Source organism: Mauremys reevesii, linkage group 2, assembly GCF_016161935.1.
Source record: "Mauremys reevesii isolate NIE-2019 linkage group 2, ASM1616193v1, whole genome shotgun sequence".
NCBI lineage: Eukaryota > Metazoa > Chordata > Testudines > Geoemydidae > Mauremys > Mauremys reevesii.
The window spans coordinates 161,352,350-161,370,273 of record NC_052624.1 but is presented as its reverse complement, the minus strand read 5'-3'; the positions used below and the strand labels follow the sequence as shown (position 1 = coordinate 161,370,273).

The window sequence follows — 17,924 nt, the reverse complement described above, 5'->3', positions numbered from 1 at the left end:
GGGTTTATGGAAAATGGATCTTGTCAAACTAACTTGGTATCTTTTTTGATGAGATTACAAATTTGGTTGATACAGGCAATTCTGTTGATGTAATATTTTTATTTCTGTAAGGTGTTGACTTGTATTGCATGACATTTTATTAAAAACAGAACGATACAGAATTAACATGGCACACATTAAATAGATTAAAAGCTGGTTGATAAGTCTCAAAAGGTAATTGTAAATGGGGAATCATCATCAAGCAGGTGTGCTTCCAGTGGGATTCCAAAGGGATTGACTCTTGGGCCTATGCTATTTAACATTTTTATCAATGACCTGGAAGAAAACATAAAATCATCACTGATAAAGTTTGCAGAGGACACAGAAATTGGAGGCATGGTAAATAATGAAGGGGAGAGGTCATTCTGACAGAGTGATCTGGATTATTTGGTAAACTGGGAGCAAGCAATAATAATAATACAGCTAAATGTAAATGTATACATCTAGGAGCAAAGAATGTAGGCCATACTTACAAGTTGGGGGACTCTAGCCTGGGAAATGACTTGAAAAGGATTTGGAGGTTGTGGTGGATAATCAGCTGAATGAACGTAAGCGCCCAGGGCGACTGTGGTTAAGATTTAGTATGATCCTTGGATAAATACACAGGGGAATCTCCAGTAGGAGTAGAGAGGCTATTTTACTTCTGTATTTGGCACTGTGTTTGGTGTGACTACAGCTGTCAATTTCTTGTGTCCATAGTTGAAGTATGTTGATAAAATTGGAGAGGGTTCAGAGAAGACCCATGAAAATAATTAAAGGATAAGAAAATATGCCTTACGTGACAGAATCGAGAAGCTGAAACTATTTAGCTCAACAAAGAGAAGGTTAAGGGACAACTTGATCACAGTTTATAAGTACCTACATGAGGAACAAACATTTGATAATGGGCTCTTCAATCTAGCAGAAAAAGGCATAACACAATCCCATGGCTGGATTGTAGACAAATTCAGACTAGAAATAAGGCATACATTTTTAACAGGGATGGTAATTAACCATTAGAACAATTCACCAAGGGTCATGGTGGATTCTCCATCACTGGCAACTTTTTTAACCAAAGATCTGCTTTAGGAATTATTTTTGGGAGCTTCTATCGCTTATTACACAGGTGATCACACTAGATTATCACAATGGTCCCTTCTGACCTTGGAATTAAGGGATCCTTCCATTCAATCCAGCATATCAATCTGTTACATACATCTCTTGGATGGCTCGTGGTCAGTTTAATAAGGACAAGAGAGTGAACTCCCCATCTTCCTTCCCAAAATCACTGTCTCCTCCACTGTTTGTCACTCAGGCCTCTAGCCTGAGGAGAGAGGGGGAACCTTGACACCTTCCTTTCCCTCAACCAGATTGTGTCCAAATACTACCACTTATTCCTCCACAACAGCTTCAAGACTCAACTTCTATATGTAGCACTCTCATTCTGGCCCTTCTCTTATCTTGGGTACTTCCTCTCCAGTCTCCTTGAAGCCCATGGTGCCATCTTTAGTTTATTAAAAGACAACCTACCATTGGCAAGAGCATTTCCCTGACCTGTCACTGACCACATCGTATTCAACTTAATTTATCTCACCTTCAAGATCTTCTATTACTGTGCCCTCTAGCACTTAACAGACCTTATTTCTCATTGCATCATTCCCTTGCCTCATTACTGATGCCAGCCTCAATGTCATTTGTTCTGCTTCTCCTTTCAGCTCTCTTACCACTCTGCTATTTCCTCTGATGTACAGCTCACCCTTCACTAACAGGTCTACAAAGCCAAGACCCACATCTCATCCAAACTCCTCAAGAACTTCCAGCCCAATGCCTACCAAAAGTTTGCCAGCTAGACATTTATTCTAATTAAAATACACCCCAAAGCCGCCTAAAACCCCACCTTCCTTTCCTCCACGAAGTCACATCCTAGCCATCAGAGTAAACTCATTGTTTCCCTCCCCTCTACTTGGTGCCTTGTTTGGCCCTATATTCTATATTAGCTTGTAATCTCCTCATGCAGGTATTTATTTATTTAGATTATGAACAACAAAAAATGCCTATCCAAGGCTCTAGGCATCCTAACAAAACCATTTAACCATACAATACAATGAAATCCCAACTGCATTCAAGTAATTATTTCAACAGGAACATAGCCAGACAAGAAACCTACAGAACTCCTTCCTATTCCTTCATCATTTTGGGAAGCACGCTCAGCCCTCTCCAAAAAACATATTGAACAGGTATCTTTTGCAGCATACCTGGACAGTCCAGGCAGGCTGCAAAAGACCGATCTGATAGGGTTTTTGTAGAGAGGTCACCAAATTCAAGATACGTTAGACCAAGGAAGGTGAATAAGATCTAGAGTCTCAGAGCCTCACAGAGAATAAGCTATCAGCCACATCCTGTCTTTTATAATGAGGTACCATGTCTTCTGTTTTGGGAGGCACATAAGTACATCTTTCGGTGCCTTCAGAAATGGTATTTCCAATAAACCAATTAATTTCAGCATGGTAGCTAGCTGACTTGGGAAAAATTCAGATGATTGATACAGTGATCATCTCACTGGGGTCCCCATCATCCAAGACCCAGTTAGCATGATCTAGCTTGAACCATGCACACCTTCTGCATCCCTTTTGAACCCCAGACAAAACACTGAACACAGACAACAGGTAAAATTGACCTTTATTGATACCCTGGTACAACTGTTACATTTGCACTCAGCATGCTCAGATCCTAGGCCACCTTGCAGTAGCATTCATATTAGTTGCACAGGAATCTGTAATTCGAAAATGAGGTACCACTCACCCATTACAAACATCCATCACACACAGATCAGAGCAGAATGTAGGTTATCCCACAGCAGGTGTCACTCCTCTTGGTCTCACACACACACACAGGTTATGTGTGCTTGACTGCACAGCCAAGGAAGCTTTCCGGGTTATGTAGTCATATACACAGTAGTCCACAGGTAAGTTCTGTTGCTCCGTAAGAGCACATATGGCTTTCAGTGGCCAAAGAGCACATGATGGGCAACCTGGAGCTATATACACACCGTCCATGTATACTTTACTCTGTGCAGCGAGATGCAGCACAGGCTGGAATGGGAACAAATGCGGCATAGTCTCTCGTAGGACAGATGGCCCCAGAGGAATGACAACAGAGGCTAGAGTCTACCAGCACAGCAGCAGAACAAGGCAGGGAGTGGAATCAGGTAATACTGCCAGGAACATCATACAGATACCAGGACACAGGACCTTAAACAAACACGTCAGTGAGCAGCAGAACCACCATAGCCATTGTTACAGATAGGGAGAGAGGCATTGCTCTCACCCCACACTTTGCCAGGACAGAGCCTATCCTCTTCATTCAGCAGCAGTTAGGATTGCCATCAGACATCACTTCATACAGATGCTTAAATAATTATATACACAACTGTCCCCCCACCCACAACAAGGGAACCAAGAGAACCCCCCCGCCCCAAAATACTGACTAGAGAACAGAAGCAGGGTCTCATGACAATAAGCATGTTCAGATAGCCCCATCCTTCAGACATCACAAGGTAATCCCTGCTCCAGTCAGCTCTTGGCAGGGCATAAGGCTAGGTTTAGTTGGGAATTTCCAGTCTATTCTCAGAGGCTCAAGATATGTAATGATCAAGAGAGCTCTGTGTAGCAAGAGATAACCAGATTCACTCTTCCAACTTCCTCCCTACTCTCCTTGTGCACCTTCTGAACAGGCTCCTGCTCCCTCCTTCCCACTTCTGGAAAGGAGATGCCTCCATCTCCCTTTGCCTCTCCAACTGACCCCTTCTCACATGACTAATCCTCTCTCTCCTTCCAGTTCTAACAGGAATCGCCAGTTAGGGAAAGGAGCAAATTCTAAACCATTAAACTTTGAGTCCAGCTTCTTTAACTGAACCTTGTTCGATCTGCATAGAAATGCTAGCCAACCTAGCAATGCCTGGTAGGGGGCTCACAAGGGGAGTAGGCCTCCAGAGTGTCCTTTGCCAAGCAGGTTGAAGATGGTAAGAACTGAGTTGACATATCTGAGCCCACAGCCCCAAGGGACTGGAACATTTCTCCTATTTTCCTTTGACCCCACCTGAGAACTTAAGACTCAGCTAAAGCTGAGATGGTTTCAGGTCAGTCCTGCTCTTCCCTGTATATGCCATTCCCAATCCGCTGGGTACTGGCATCCCTGGAGGAACTAGAAAAAGGCAAGGGAGCAGCCCCAAGGGGTTGATAGCGGGCAGAGGCTGGATCCAACAACTGGGTACATAGGAAATAAGAAAGTGCTTGTGGTTCTTGCCTCACTCTTGGGCTCTCTAAGTTCGGACTTGGAACTTGCCAGCCTTGGTCATGTATTTAATGCCCTTGAACGGTTTGTACTTCTCCCCATACATGTCCAGGCGATTCACCTTCAGCCCTAAAAAAATTGAAAAGACAGTGAAACTTTGGGGGTTGGAGGAGAGCTGCAATACTGTCACAGATGATGGGGAGAGGCCTTGAGAGAGCACAAAAGCTAGAAACAACATGCAGGCAATACTGGAAAACAGAAGGTAGGCAAAGGGACATAGGCTGCTGGTCACCACCTGCCTCAACTTTGTTAACAACATTGTTCACACACGTTGTACACTTCCCTAAAATGCTTTACAGAGCTCTAGAGGGGGCAGAGGAATTAAGGGGGGCACAGACAGGCTGTTCCACACAGCAGTCAGGAGAGACTGTATGAACAATCCCCTAAGCATACATCAGTGTGTAGTCCAACTACAGAGACTATCTCAGATGAAAAACCCAGTTATGACACTCACATGGCCCCACATGCATCCAGAAGCACATTCTGTATGTCAGACATATGCTCACCCAGTGCATGAAGTAGAATAGGACTGTGCAGGCTCCAGGCTGACAGTCACTTACCAGAGATAGCCAGCTGCTGAATTTTAAACTGAAGGTTGATAGTGGGATTCTCATCGGGTTTGGATGTGCCAGCTTGAAGGCTCATAGTCCCCTTCAGATTCGGCAGCTTCTGGGGGTTTATTTTCCCTACATCCCATGAGAGCAACTTCAAAGGACAGAAAGAAGGTATTGAGACAGATGGATGTAATGATGACACCCTGTAAAGCAGTGCCTCAACCGTTCCAGACTACTGTACCCATTTTGGGAGTCTGATTTGTTTTGCATACCCCCAAGTTTCATCTCACTTAAAAACAACTTGCTTACAAAATCAGACATAAAAATACAAAAGTGTTACGGCATACTATTACTGAAAAACTGCTCTCTCTCTCATTTTTACCATATAATTATAAATGAATTGGAATCTAAATATTGTATTTACATTTCAGAGTATGGTATATAGAGCAATATGAACAAGTCATTGTCTCTATGAAATTCTAGTTTGTACTGACTTTGCTAGTGCTTTTTATGTAGCCTGTAGATGAACTGATGTACCCCCAGAAGACCTCTGCTCACCCCCGGGGTACACGTACCACTGGTTGAGAAGCACTACTGTAAAGGACCATCCCATTGATGGTTTTGACTAATGATGCTTTCAGCCCATCCCAGTATTTGGTTCTTTGCATTCAAGCCATGAAGAGGATTTAATGCTGCATGGTGAAACTGTGGGTCTGATTAAAGGAGTGTGCCCCCCAGTGGCCAGGATTGGCACTGCCAGTGAGACTCCACCTCACTTTCACCCAGTTGGGGCATCAAATGTTCCCTGTAAAGGAATCTGGGCAAATGGACCCAAAATAAACAAACTAATAAAAATAAGTATATCTCCTTTAATAAGACCTTATGGCAAGGAAATTTGTAATTATAGTTCAAGAGGCACACTCCTTTACACAGACCCATAGTCCGACCATGTAGCAATAAATCCTTCTTGTGGAGCATTACAATCCTTGTAACTCTGTTCCCATCACCACCCAGGAGTGAGTGACCGAAAATCAGGTGTTTTACTACAGGAGATAATCCCCATCTCCACTTCCATGGTATTGGCCATCCCAATTCAGAGGGGGTTGGCTTTTGCTCAGGGGCCTGAGCTGATCAGTCTGCATCACAATGGGCAGAAGTGACTGGTTTTGGCCCACTATATAAGAATTCCTCTCAGTACAGAGCAGGGGGTTCTCTCCAGGTAGGGAAGGCTCTGCTGGGAGTGATGCTCAGGGCCAAACAAGTGGAGACATTTCTTGAGACAAGGAGCTCTGCTCCAGATCTTAGGCCAAAACCCATAGAAAGCAGTGTATGAAGTTTGGACACTGTTGGAAGACAGGAAACTGGGCTAGATGGACTTTTGGTCTTATGTTATGTTCTTACCAAGCGAGTGACCCATATACATCAGGCTACAAGAAAAGTCCCACTGCATCCTTTTCTCTCACCTTTGTAACTGGATCAAAGGTGTGCATTCCCTGTGAGGGGGTGAGGCTCATGTTCAAGACCCCTTTTGGCATCTGGCTGGTGACCATCACCCCCTCTACAGTCTTTCCCATAGTCTGTTTGGGTCCCACAGTGATCTCAAAGCGTCCCAATGAGCTGCTGTCACGGAAACTGATGTTGTGTTTAACATAGACAGGAATTGCCACCAAGCTGAAACAAAGGACAAGTCACTGCTATTATAACCTACCCCTCACCACTTTCTATTCCACAATCATCACCCACGCCCTGCATAGCCAACACTATAAGACATTCCTTCTGCACATGGAGGAGGAAATTGAGTGTTGTATCATAGCTAAAGCCCAGACCAGGAAGTCAGGATGCCATCTCAGCTCTGTTAACCATATCCTTTGGTAGGTCACAATCTTTCTGTACCTCAGTCTCCCACTTCCTCACATTGCTGGTGTGTCAAAGATTAATTATTGTTTGGAACATGCTTTGGGGGGTGAAGGATGCTGGTTTTTCGTGCAAAATGGGACCATGTCGGCAAGTTGCTCTAAGCAAAGGCAGCAGCACTGCCTTGGACTATGTAAGTGTGTTTGCAGCCTGACACCATCATTTCTGCTCTTTTCTATATAGTGCAGATTTCAAGATGCACTTTGCTCAACCAAGTCTAATAAATGGCTTCAGCGTCTAGAGCCAAGACGTGCATCTTTTCATGGTGAAACCCAAACTGCTGGAATAAAAACTACCAGTTCCATTAAAACAGACACCAACATCATTGGATTATGCTATTATTTTACTTTATTTTAAGGAGCCTTGTTAGTGTAATGAATTAAAATAGACGGCAGACACTACTGCCTACTTTGTCCCAACCGTAGATTATACACCTGCCACTGGAACGTGGACAGAGTTGGCTTGCAGAACTGAAATTGCAAGATTATTGCCTCAAAGAGTAAAGACTTTAAATTAAAAAAGAGCACTAGTTTTCCCAGCTCCTCACTCAGCAAAGGAAGCAAGTGATCCTTCTCTAGAGACTCTATTTAGCAATGGGCAGGAAAAGACAAAAGTCCAGATTTTGAAAACCCTCAGTTCTAAATTTCCCACTTACTTCTGAGCGCTGACATGATAGGAGAGCAATCGGAAATTTCCATCTGGTGGGATGAAAGAGAGGATCCGCTCTGATTCCCAGCGCTTGAAACGGACACATGGATGGAAGCTGACATCATCAAGTAACCGGGGGTTCTGAAATAAGACTGAGTCAAGAAGTCCAAGAAACCAACAAAATTTGTGAAAAGGAATCTTTCTATGCTCTTTCCTCTTGTTCCTTTCCTGTGTCCCATCTCAAGCATCTGCCACATGGCACACAATACATTCTCCCATCAGACATGCCAAACCCGTGGGAAAAAACGCAGAAATTTGACTTGCTTTTGGCTTAATTGGCTTGTGAGTTGCTTGTTGGTTTGTTTTTGGCTTGTAGCTTGTTGTTAGCTTGTTGCTTGTTTTTTGTTGTTTTTTTTTTCCCCCCCATCGGTTCCCGGCAAGCAGGGGGAGAGAGTCAGGGGTGCACAGCGGGCCCACCATAGTCCCAGACTGCAAACCAGGAGGATCTAGTCACACAGAGTGTTGGGGTTCTTAGGGATTGGCTTGTTTTGAAATGGGATTAGCTTGATTTTTGGCTTATTGTGAAAATCAGGGTGCTTATTTACCGCGTGAAAGTTGGCAACTGTGTCTCCCCTTCTGTTCTGTAGCAGTGTTAAGCTGTTTAATATTTGTGTAACAGGTGTATCTATGGTGGTGGTAATTCTATCCTAGCGTATAAGAAGCCTATCTACTTAGTCATGTCAAATAACTACCCTGATGTGAACTCATTACTGATGAGTCCTGGGAGAAAGCTGCCTTAGGCAGTACTACATCTTGGAGCTTAGTGAGCCTACACACTGCTGTAGGCGACTTCTAACAAACAACACCCCCGCCCCCCACACACACACACTCAAAATGGTAGATGTTTATAGAGATTTTTCATCGTATGCATTCCTTCTTCCCTTCTCTACTTGATATTCCTGGAATCTGTCATAGCTAAAGGCACCTAGGAGCCCAGTGAAGGCTATTTGATTAAAGAATCCTGCACTTCCTCTATACAGTATCAAGAGGACCTATCACCCCTTTTCTTGAACTTTACCATGAAAGAGAGGGTGAGGTCTGGCATTCCAGTCAATTTAACACAAGCATCAATCACCCCTTGGATTTCAGCTGTAATTGTGGAACCTATAATAGGAAGTAAAACAAAACAGGTTATGGAAGGCAACTGTGGACCTGACTGAAATTCAACTGGACAAGTGGGGAAGACTGCAACACAGAACCAACAACCAGAGTAAAAACCAAACCCTACATAAAATTCTGGAGCCTCTAGCTTGCTCAGTACACTAGCCTACCTATTCCTAATGTCATCTAGAGACAATACCAGAGTAACGAGAACTGCTAATATGGGCTCTCATCTACTTTACAGCTGACAGTGACAGCCTTCACCTCCAGTGAACCTATGGGAAGATGCACTAAGATTAAGGAAGTAATTTCAAGAACAAAGGTTTCCTCTCACCTTCTATTTTCAGATGTAGAGTTGGTAATAAAGGTTTCATAAGGGAGCAGAGCAAGATGACAAGACTACTCAGTGCCCAAGACAAACCCTATTCAGACCTTACAGCTTGGATCCACTGACACTTTACAGAAACTTAAGACTAAACAGCACATCTAAGCTGCCAAGAGGTCAGAATGAGAACAGTTTCCAAGAGCTTCCAACACTCCTCCCTCCTCTAAGAAAAATACACATCTTCTCCCTCTAGGTACTCTCAGAGCAGGATATCTCAGCCTTACCTGGAAGGAACGCTCATACCTGATTTGTCAATGATTGCATCTATCTCCTCAATTACATCAAAATATGCCTCATTATTGGTGTATTTCACACCGGTCCGTCGCCATGGCACCACTGATAGTTGTCCTGTAGGGAGCTGGTCACCTACATTGGTGCTTCCTGGAAGAGTTAAGGAGAGCAGGATGAACACAAGCAGCTAGCAAAGCCCCAGAAGCAGCCCCTGACCTCACCCATATAGAATATTGATTTGTTCCTGAAGTCCTCAATCTCATTAAATAACAGCACAGTCACTCCAGTAAAGTCATTCTCCAATGACTCATAGTATGAATTCACCAAGCATTACCTCTCCTGCCACCCCTCCCACTAACCCCTCATATGAGAGGAGGAGGAACAGTCCTCATAGGAAACCAACCCTGGCCATAAAGTCATTTCATGGATCCGACTAGAGTGCAGGACAACCCATTGTGGGCAGATGACGTTTTAGATAAAGGAGATCCTATGTCTAATGCTAGAAACTGGACTACCCCAATGCCAATATGCTAACGTGGGCTCCCTTACAGCAACAGCTACACTGGAGGTTAGGAGGATATGGTCAGAATATCAACTTCTCCTCCTCCCTCCCCAGCATTTGGAATCACTTCAGCAGAAGGATCATCACAATGACTCAACCCCTTTCCCACTCCGCACTCCCCTGTACCTGTAATGGTGTTGACAACAGTTCGCAATATGGTGGGGGGTTTTATCAGCTCCTTCAGGATATTGGACTCAGTAGCCAATGGGAATCCATTGTCCAGCATCTCCTCCAGCACCTCATAAACCACCACCACATTGTCCTTGATTACAACTTCCGAGCAGACACCAAAATAATCCTGTGTGAAACAGACACAATTACCCACCTTCCCCACTAAGCATTTTCACAAGAACAATTGTGAATTTTAATGCTGCTAAAAGTGAGAGATCAATGGGTCTGATCATTAGAGCCAAGTATTAGAGCTTGTCTACACTTGAAATGCTACAGCAGCACAGCTGCACCCACTACAGTTGTGCCACTTTACTCTTCAGTGTAGACACTACCTACACCAACAGGAGGGGTTCTCTCATCACTGTAGGTAATTCACCTTCCCCAGAGGCGGTAGCTAGGTCGATGGAAGAATTATTTCATTGACCTAGTACTGTCTATACCGGGAGTCAAGTCGAATTAACTACGTCACTCAGGGATGTGGATTTTTCACACACTTGAGCAACATAGCTAGGTTGACCTAACTTTTTAGTGCAGACCAGGCCTTAGCTATGCTGCTTCTCTCACACATCCTAATCTTCACCTGCAGGACTCTGTAGTCCCGCTGCTTGAGGGGAACAATCCCCTCTTGACACACAGCTATTCCACTTAGTTTTGTTACTCACATTGCAAAACACATAGGGGGGGGATAGCTCAGTGGTTTGAGCATTGGCCTGCTAAACCCAGGGTTGAGAGTTCAATCCTTGAGGGGGCCACTTAGGGATTTGGGGCAAAAATTGGTCCTGCTAGTGAAGGCAGGGGGCTGGACTCAATGACCTTTCAAGGTCCCTTCCAGTTCTAGGAGATTGGTATATCTCCAATTATTACCTTACCTTTATTATTATACTGATGTAAGTCACTTCAGTTTTTAAAGAAAGTTGTAAGTTATTTATGCAACATCCATCTCTTGTATGGGGGTAGGCTGGGGGAGAGCTGGAAAACTACAGCAAGCTGATTTTGATGCTGTTCCTTTCTATCTGGTCTTGTTTTACAGGGAAACGCATTCACCAACTGACATTTCTAAAGTGCCTCCCTCCCACATTGCTCTCGGTCTTTTCTCCCCGATGCCCTTTCCAATTCTTATATACTGCCAACAAAGCCCAAGGTAACTTGAATGGTCTGCTAACACTAGGTCCTGAGAGCAAAAGTCTGGTATTCCACAATCTGTTGAAGAGCCTGAGAAGAAATTCTCTCCTTCTGAAAGGCAGAAACCCAGCATGCAATCTTGAGAAGTGGGTAAAAAGAGAAACCTGTAACATGAATAATAGAAGATCCCCAGCCCAGCATCTGCTTCAGTCACTTGGACTCTCAATGACAGTTGGTACAACTTGGCTATGCTTCCTTCATTGTTTCTCACTTCCCACCCCCCACATGTATTTAACAGTATTACAATTTCTGGTCAGAGCACAACAAGTCAGGCTGTGAGCCCATCAAATCTTACCAGTTTAGCAACTGGGATGGGAAATCTCGAAGAAGGAAGTAGTGTTGGTGATTCAGCAGCTCCCTTTGATTGAGCATAAATCAATGCCACAGCTTGATGGTAGGGGCTGTGTGTGGCTTAAGAAGTCATCTTTCAGTAAAACCAAGCTCCTGACCATGCATGCTTATTAGAAAGCCGATGCATTTTTTCATAAAAGCAAGAGTGTTACTATGCTATTTTGCCAAAATTCTGATGTATGTAACTACATCCTGCCTACCTAATTCTACCCCACCCCACCCCCATATATCAACTAAAGAGATTATTCTTCTTTTCCTATCCTCAACTGTCACTTAGTACCTGTGTGATGTTAAGCAGCTACCACGTACCATCCAAGAGATGGTTGCATGTCAGTAGGGGTTAAGCCATTATATATGCTCATGCATATTTATTTTATCTATACATTGGCAACGCTTTAAACACAAAAGGATGATGCAAATGCCAAGTATTTGCATCTGTGAAGTTTGTGAAGCACTCTGGGATCCTTTGTAATGAAAGGTACTACAAAATGTAAAAATACTGTAACAATATATTTGCCCTGGTGATATGTGTGTCTATATCCAGGGCTCTTAGACAGCTAGTATGCAGTGAAGTGCACCTGCACCTCTTTCTTGTTCTTTTCTCATTCTCCAGATTCTAAGTTTTCACTTAAAAAAAAAGTCAGTGTCTAGATACTATGGTTGTTGAGACAGTCTTGAGAATGCAACTTGAGTAACTAGTGCAACAGCTCTGAATATACTTACACAATCTGTGGCAGCAAGCCTCCCAACCCAGGTTGTCAGACATGGGCTTGCACTACTGTGCTAAAAATAGATGTTGTAGACATTGTAGTTCAGGCTGGAGGTTGGGCTCTGAAGCTTAGGGAGGGTAGTAGTCTTCAGAGCCCAGCCTCAATTTCAAAGTGCTGTCAGCACAGCTATTTTTTGTAGACAGTACAAGTCCAGTGCAAGTCTCTCAACCTGGGCTGGAAGGTGCTGCTGCAGGCTGTGTAGAGGTACCCTTGAGAGGTGTGAACTGCCTCATTCATCTGACTAACTCAGACAGCCAATGATAACTTTTTGATACTTGAAATATTAACTATTTCACTGCTCATCAAAGCCTGTAAGGAAGGAGGGGAGGGGGAGAATCATAGAATGACCATCTGAATAATGTACTGAGAGTGACAGCTCATTTTGGCACTGCTGTGAGTGAGTCTGAACAACACTGCCACTTCTCTCCAGCCCCCACACCCAAGAAGGAGCCAAATCCAAAGAATCTAGCGGAGCTCCCAGAAGAGAGCCAAGCTCAAGCAGCCTCCTGGGGCACATGAGCCTCATGAATGGGAAGCCAAACATGAAGAACCTAGAAGAACCCATGGGTGCATTCTCTGTCTGAGGGGGAGCCCAGCACAAGCCCAACAAGCATGAGCAATCATATTCTGAACAACCTGCACAATCTACTGCGAATAGCTCCAGATTCAGACTCTACAGGCAGAAGGGACAGCCACAATCATGTAGTCTGACCTCCTGTGCAACATAGGCCACAGAACTTCCCAAAAATAATTCCCAGAGCAGATCTTTTAGATAAACATCTAATCTTGATTTAAAAATTGTCAGTGAGGGAGAATCCACCACGACCCTCGGTAAATTGTTCCAATGGTGAATTACACTGTTAAAAATGTACACCTTATTTCCAGTCTGAATTTGTCTAGCTTCAATTTCCAGCCATTGGATTATGTTGTACCTTTCTCTGACACACTGAAGAGCCCATTACCAAATATTTGTTCCCCATTAAAATAATTAAAAACTGTAATCAAGTCATCTGTAACCTTTTCTTTGTTAACCTAAGTAGACTGAGCTCTCTGAGTCTATCATTATTATAAGTGGGGTGACCAGATATCAACTGTGAAAAAACAGGACAGGGGGTGGAGGGGTAATAGGCGCCTATATAAGCAAAAGTCCCAAAAAACGGGACTGTCCTTATAAGAACGGGATATCTGGTCACCCTAATTATAAGGCATCTTTTCTTATCTTGTCTTTCTCGTGGCTCTTCTCCAAGCCCTCTCCAATTTATCAATATCTCCTCTGGGAAAGGCTTGGAAGAGTACCATCAAGTTTCATGCTCCACCTATCAGTCTGATCCCTGAATCTACCTAATTTCTGATCCCATTCCCTACTCACACCTCCCACGTCTGAATTCATGTGTCTGACTATAGTGCTCAGAAGCAAAGTACACATGATAAAGAAGTTTTACTAAAGGCTCCTATTTTCTCTCTTCTGCTGCAACTCTGGTCATGCGACACCTCAAATCCTGACCACAGCATTCAGAGCTTTGCAGGCAGAACATGTCGTCTGCCTTCCTTCCCCACATTGCCCGAGGATCCCACTACCACTGTACTCTGAATATTATTAACGCCCTGGGGCAACCCTAATGTGACTCATCTTTCTGTGAAACAAGATTTGTACTTTAAATTCACAGCAGGAAACTCAGAGAAACCAAATCCAAAGATAACACTCCATTATCTGAAAGAAATACAGTTAGTCGCCCAAATTCTTTCTGAGGGAGAAAAGTCCAGTTAGAACAAAATTAGATTAAAAAAATCCCACAGGAAGCAGCTCCACTTTGGGATAAACATACGGTAAGGTAACAGCCCATACAATGCCATAACCCTTGCAAATATAAGTTGATCCTGATGTCCTGTTTTTCTAGTTATGAACACAGCTGCATCTTGACTGGGAATCACCTCGCTGCCGATCCAGTCCTGGTCTTCTCATGAGCAGAGTGACAATTATGGGACACAGACAAAAGAGGAAGTAAGTTACTGGTAACTTAACAGAGTTCCTTTTTTTCCTCACTTTGGCTTTTTTTTTTAAATTAAATATAACCATAAAAATCACAATCTTTCAGAACTTTTGTGTGTTTCAGTCCTCCACACTCAGAAACTGACAAAGTCAGCTTCTTTATGATCCAAGGTAGGATTTAAGTCCCCGATCTGCAAAGGTGAAAGGCTATTGAGTTAACTCTCAGCACTATCTTATACCCTTTCCCACCCTGCAGAAGACCCTGCAAACCCCAAAGTTGTTAATTATCATGTTAGGGTTATTTTGTTAAATTAATAGAAATTTGTTTTATATGATCTCAAACGTCTATTTGTTTGCAGGTACAATTCAAGTTGTTTACTTTGATTTACTGTATAAGCACTAAATGGCTGGGTGTTGACTAAGTGAAGCATCATCCATGCTCTGCTCTGAATCTCCAAAGTTAGTATCAGCTAGTGTATTTGAGCTAACAGTCCCCAGTTTTACATGTCAGGTGACAGGATGTTCTCATAGGCAGGCTTTGGATTTGAAAGAGCTCAAGCTTGTTGATTTTTCAGCCATTGTGTGAAACCCATCTCTTTTTACAGACTTTTGACTTGGCAAGACCATGAAGTGGGGTGCAATTGCACTGAAAGAGCTTTACCTTTGTCTGAGTTCTTGCTGAAAAAAATGATCTGTTGTGTTAAATTGTGTATGTGAATTCAAGGAATTGTAGTTGAGCACATTAAACAACTATATGGTAGAGACCTAATTTATAAATCCACTTTTGTTGGTCTACACCAGCCAAGCAAAGCATGCCATGCAGAGAAAGGACACTGCTGCGAAAAAGCTCACTGTGGCAGTTCCTACTGAGCAACATAGTATTGCTGTAAGGCGATCTTTACTATTATTATAAGACGGTGAATGCACCAGTGATAGATAAATAAGAAACATAATGTCCTGCTTTTCTCACCTGGAAAGTGTCCACAACCCGATGTAAGAATTCAATGACAAAGAGGGGTGGCACTTCTGTCTGAATCACTGCCACAAAAAAAATCTTATGACGATAAACATTCAGAAGGTAGTGATGAGGCGTGGGGATCACAGGAGGTACATTTTCTGCCTCTGTAGCCCTCTCCTGTGCTTCAAAAAAGTAGTCACAAACAGAGCGGCTGACAACACTTTTCCAGTGCTTCTCCAGAAAAATATCCCCTGAGGAGTTAATCAGGAAGAGGCTGTGAATCATGGTTGAACCCAAGGGAGTACAAGTGCTGGAAACACTTTGCCTACCCAACAGGTCCCTGTTCTGCAGTAGTTCAATCCTAGAAAACAAAATGGCCCATTCAAAAGTTGATCTTTGACGCTATTTAATTTTACAGAAAGTAACATGCACACGCTTGAATTTTGTAATCAGACTGTGTGGAAGGAGTATAGTCTTGTGTCTAAAGGAGTCAGGAGACCTAGATTCTGCTACCGAGGCCTTGTCTACACTACAAATGTTTTGCCAGGATAACTATATCGGCAGAACCCCCTAATGTATATGCCACATATGCTACCAGGAATTTGTTTGTCAGCATAATCCCACCACCTCCTTGAATGATGTTAACTATGCTGACAGGAGCACTCTTCTATTGGCATATCTGCATCAATATTGGAGTTTTGCCAGCACAGCTATGCTGGTCGTGTGTATTTTTTTCACACCCCTAACCAACAAAACTTCATACCAGAGAATTGGCCTAATTGTTCCACTGACTTGTTGGGTGATACTGAGAAAGTTACTTTCCCTCTATACCTCCGTTTCCCCAGCTTTAAGACAGAGATAATGACACCACCCCCTGACACTGTAAAACACTTTGTGGTCCTGGATGTAGAGATTCCCTACAAGCCTGTGCATTCCCTGTGTAGCCTCCTCCTGTTTGGCCAATACCAAGTCACAGAGAGTGGCTGTCTGGGGCCATGGTGGTTTTTTTCTAAAGTCATAATACCCTCCCGGAGCCCCCTCCTGCCCTATGTGGTACCATCACTCACTGCAGCTAAGCTACAGGCAGCCCTGCGTGGGGGCCACACGAATGGGGGGGGGCTGTGGTGTTACTGCTGTGACAGCGGGGAGGGGGCTGTGGCCGCAGGGCGGGGCTGTGGCGTTACACCTGTGACAGCCGGGGGAGTGGGGGCTGTGGCCGCAGGGCGGGCGGGGCTGTGGCGTTACCGCTCTGACGGGGGTCACGGAACCAGCCCCCTCCAGCCTCCGAGGGGGGGGGAGGGCGCTAGGGGACCAGGAGGCCGCAGGGCGCCACTCACCTCCCAGGCCTGCCCGGCTCGCACCGCGTTCCGGACGCTCCCCTCGCCCCCCTCAGCAGAGCAGCCGCCCCCAGCCCCGGCGAATGGCCGCGGCGAGGACTGGTCCGTGCCCGACGCGCCTGGCTCGGTGACGCCCCGAGGATTCTGATTGGGTGACTTGCGCCCCAATTTACGACGGACCGGTTGCGAAAAGGCAAATGGCTTGCGACAAGAACGACATTGGTGCGCTGGCCTCTGATTGGCGTATCCCCACAGCAGTGCGCTATGATTGGCGCAAACTCTAGGACTCCCGCCCCCGCAACGCCCCACCCCCGGCTCAGCGTGACGGGAGTCCGCCCGACGGACAGAGGGCCCGTGCGCGAGCCAGCGACCGCGTGCTCCGGCCCCTGCTGCACAAAGAGCGCCTTTCCCCGGACCGCCGCCGTCCCAACCTGACCGCGCCCCCTACCGGTCCTGGGCACATTGCGGGCACCAGCTGAGCTCACTCGCCCTTTCTTGCCTTTCTGCTTGGGCTGCGCCCTCCCTGCTGAAAGCAGAGCTCTGCCCCCACTGCTAGGCAACACCTCCCAGCAGAGTACCTCCCTCCTTGCTGTGGGGGGCATAGGCCAGCTCTTCCCAGGGGAGCACTGAGCCAAGGGCAGGTATAGCACCTGGAACCACAACCTGATCAGGTCTCTGGACCAGAGTGCCATGCAAGGCCAGCTCACACAGCCAGAGATGAACAGGCATTCAGCAAGGGTGACCAGATGTCCTGATTTTATGGGGGCAATCACAATATTCAGGGCTTTGTCTTATATAGACACCTATTACCCCACAGCCCCGTCCTGATTTTTCACCCGTATTATCTGATCACCCTACATTCAGCATCACCCAGTATGGACAACAGTCAAAAGTCAACCCCCACGTTCAAACCATTTTTTAAAATGGGTGCTTTTTCTTCACTTCATTTCTGAGCCTGTCCGTGCTCTTTCTCATTTCTGTGCTCAGCTCATGGTTTCAGATTTCTCTCTGCAAGCAGGAGGGCTGGAAACTTCAATTTTTTTCTAGAGGTAAACGAAAACCAAGATTCTCATATAGTCACAGCCCTCCAACAGATGGGGTTTTAAGAAAAACTATCACAAGCGTCAGTAACAATGGAATTTACTATAGTACCCAAAGGGCTCAGTCATGTATCCTAGCCCTATGGTTCTGGGTGCTATAATCACCTGAAGAAGAGCACTGTGTAGCTCAAAAGCTTGCATCTCTCATTAACAGAAGTTGGTCCAATAAAAGATATTACCTCACCCACCTTGTCTCTCTAATAATCATACATAGTAAGTAACAGCCCCAGCCCCAGCCC

General features: G+C 44.8%; 1 protein-coding gene across 3 annotated transcripts; it reads right to left on the bottom strand.

Moving 5' to 3' along the window:
• Window positions 1-122: 122 nt before the first annotated feature.
• On the bottom strand, window positions 123-16,779 carry AP3M2 (adaptor related protein complex 3 subunit mu 2). Of its 3 annotated transcripts, none has more exons than XM_039524324.1 (9): window positions 15,261-15,609; window positions 9,953-10,124; window positions 9,277-9,414; window positions 8,566-8,651; window positions 7,495-7,628; window positions 6,389-6,596; window positions 4,932-5,076; window positions 4,324-4,440; window positions 123-315 (listed from the first exon to the last, which is right to left on the bottom strand). In XM_039524324.1, exons 1-8 carry the CDS (start codon window positions 15,531-15,533, stop codon window positions 4,340-4,342), a joined length of 1,257 nt encoding a protein of 418 aa, XP_039380258.1. In that variant the 5' UTR covers window positions 15,534-15,609; the 3' UTR covers window positions 123-315; window positions 4,324-4,339. The 3 variants fall into 3 exon arrangements, with proteins under 3 accessions (XP_039380258.1, XP_039380259.1, XP_039380257.1); XM_039524325.1 differs by lacking the exon at window positions 123-315 and adding an exon at window positions 16,586-16,779 and having other exon boundaries at window positions 2,681-4,440; XM_039524323.1 differs by lacking the exon at window positions 123-315 and adding an exon at window positions 2,681-3,269.
• Between the last annotated feature and the right edge of the window lie 1,145 nt (window positions 16,780-17,924).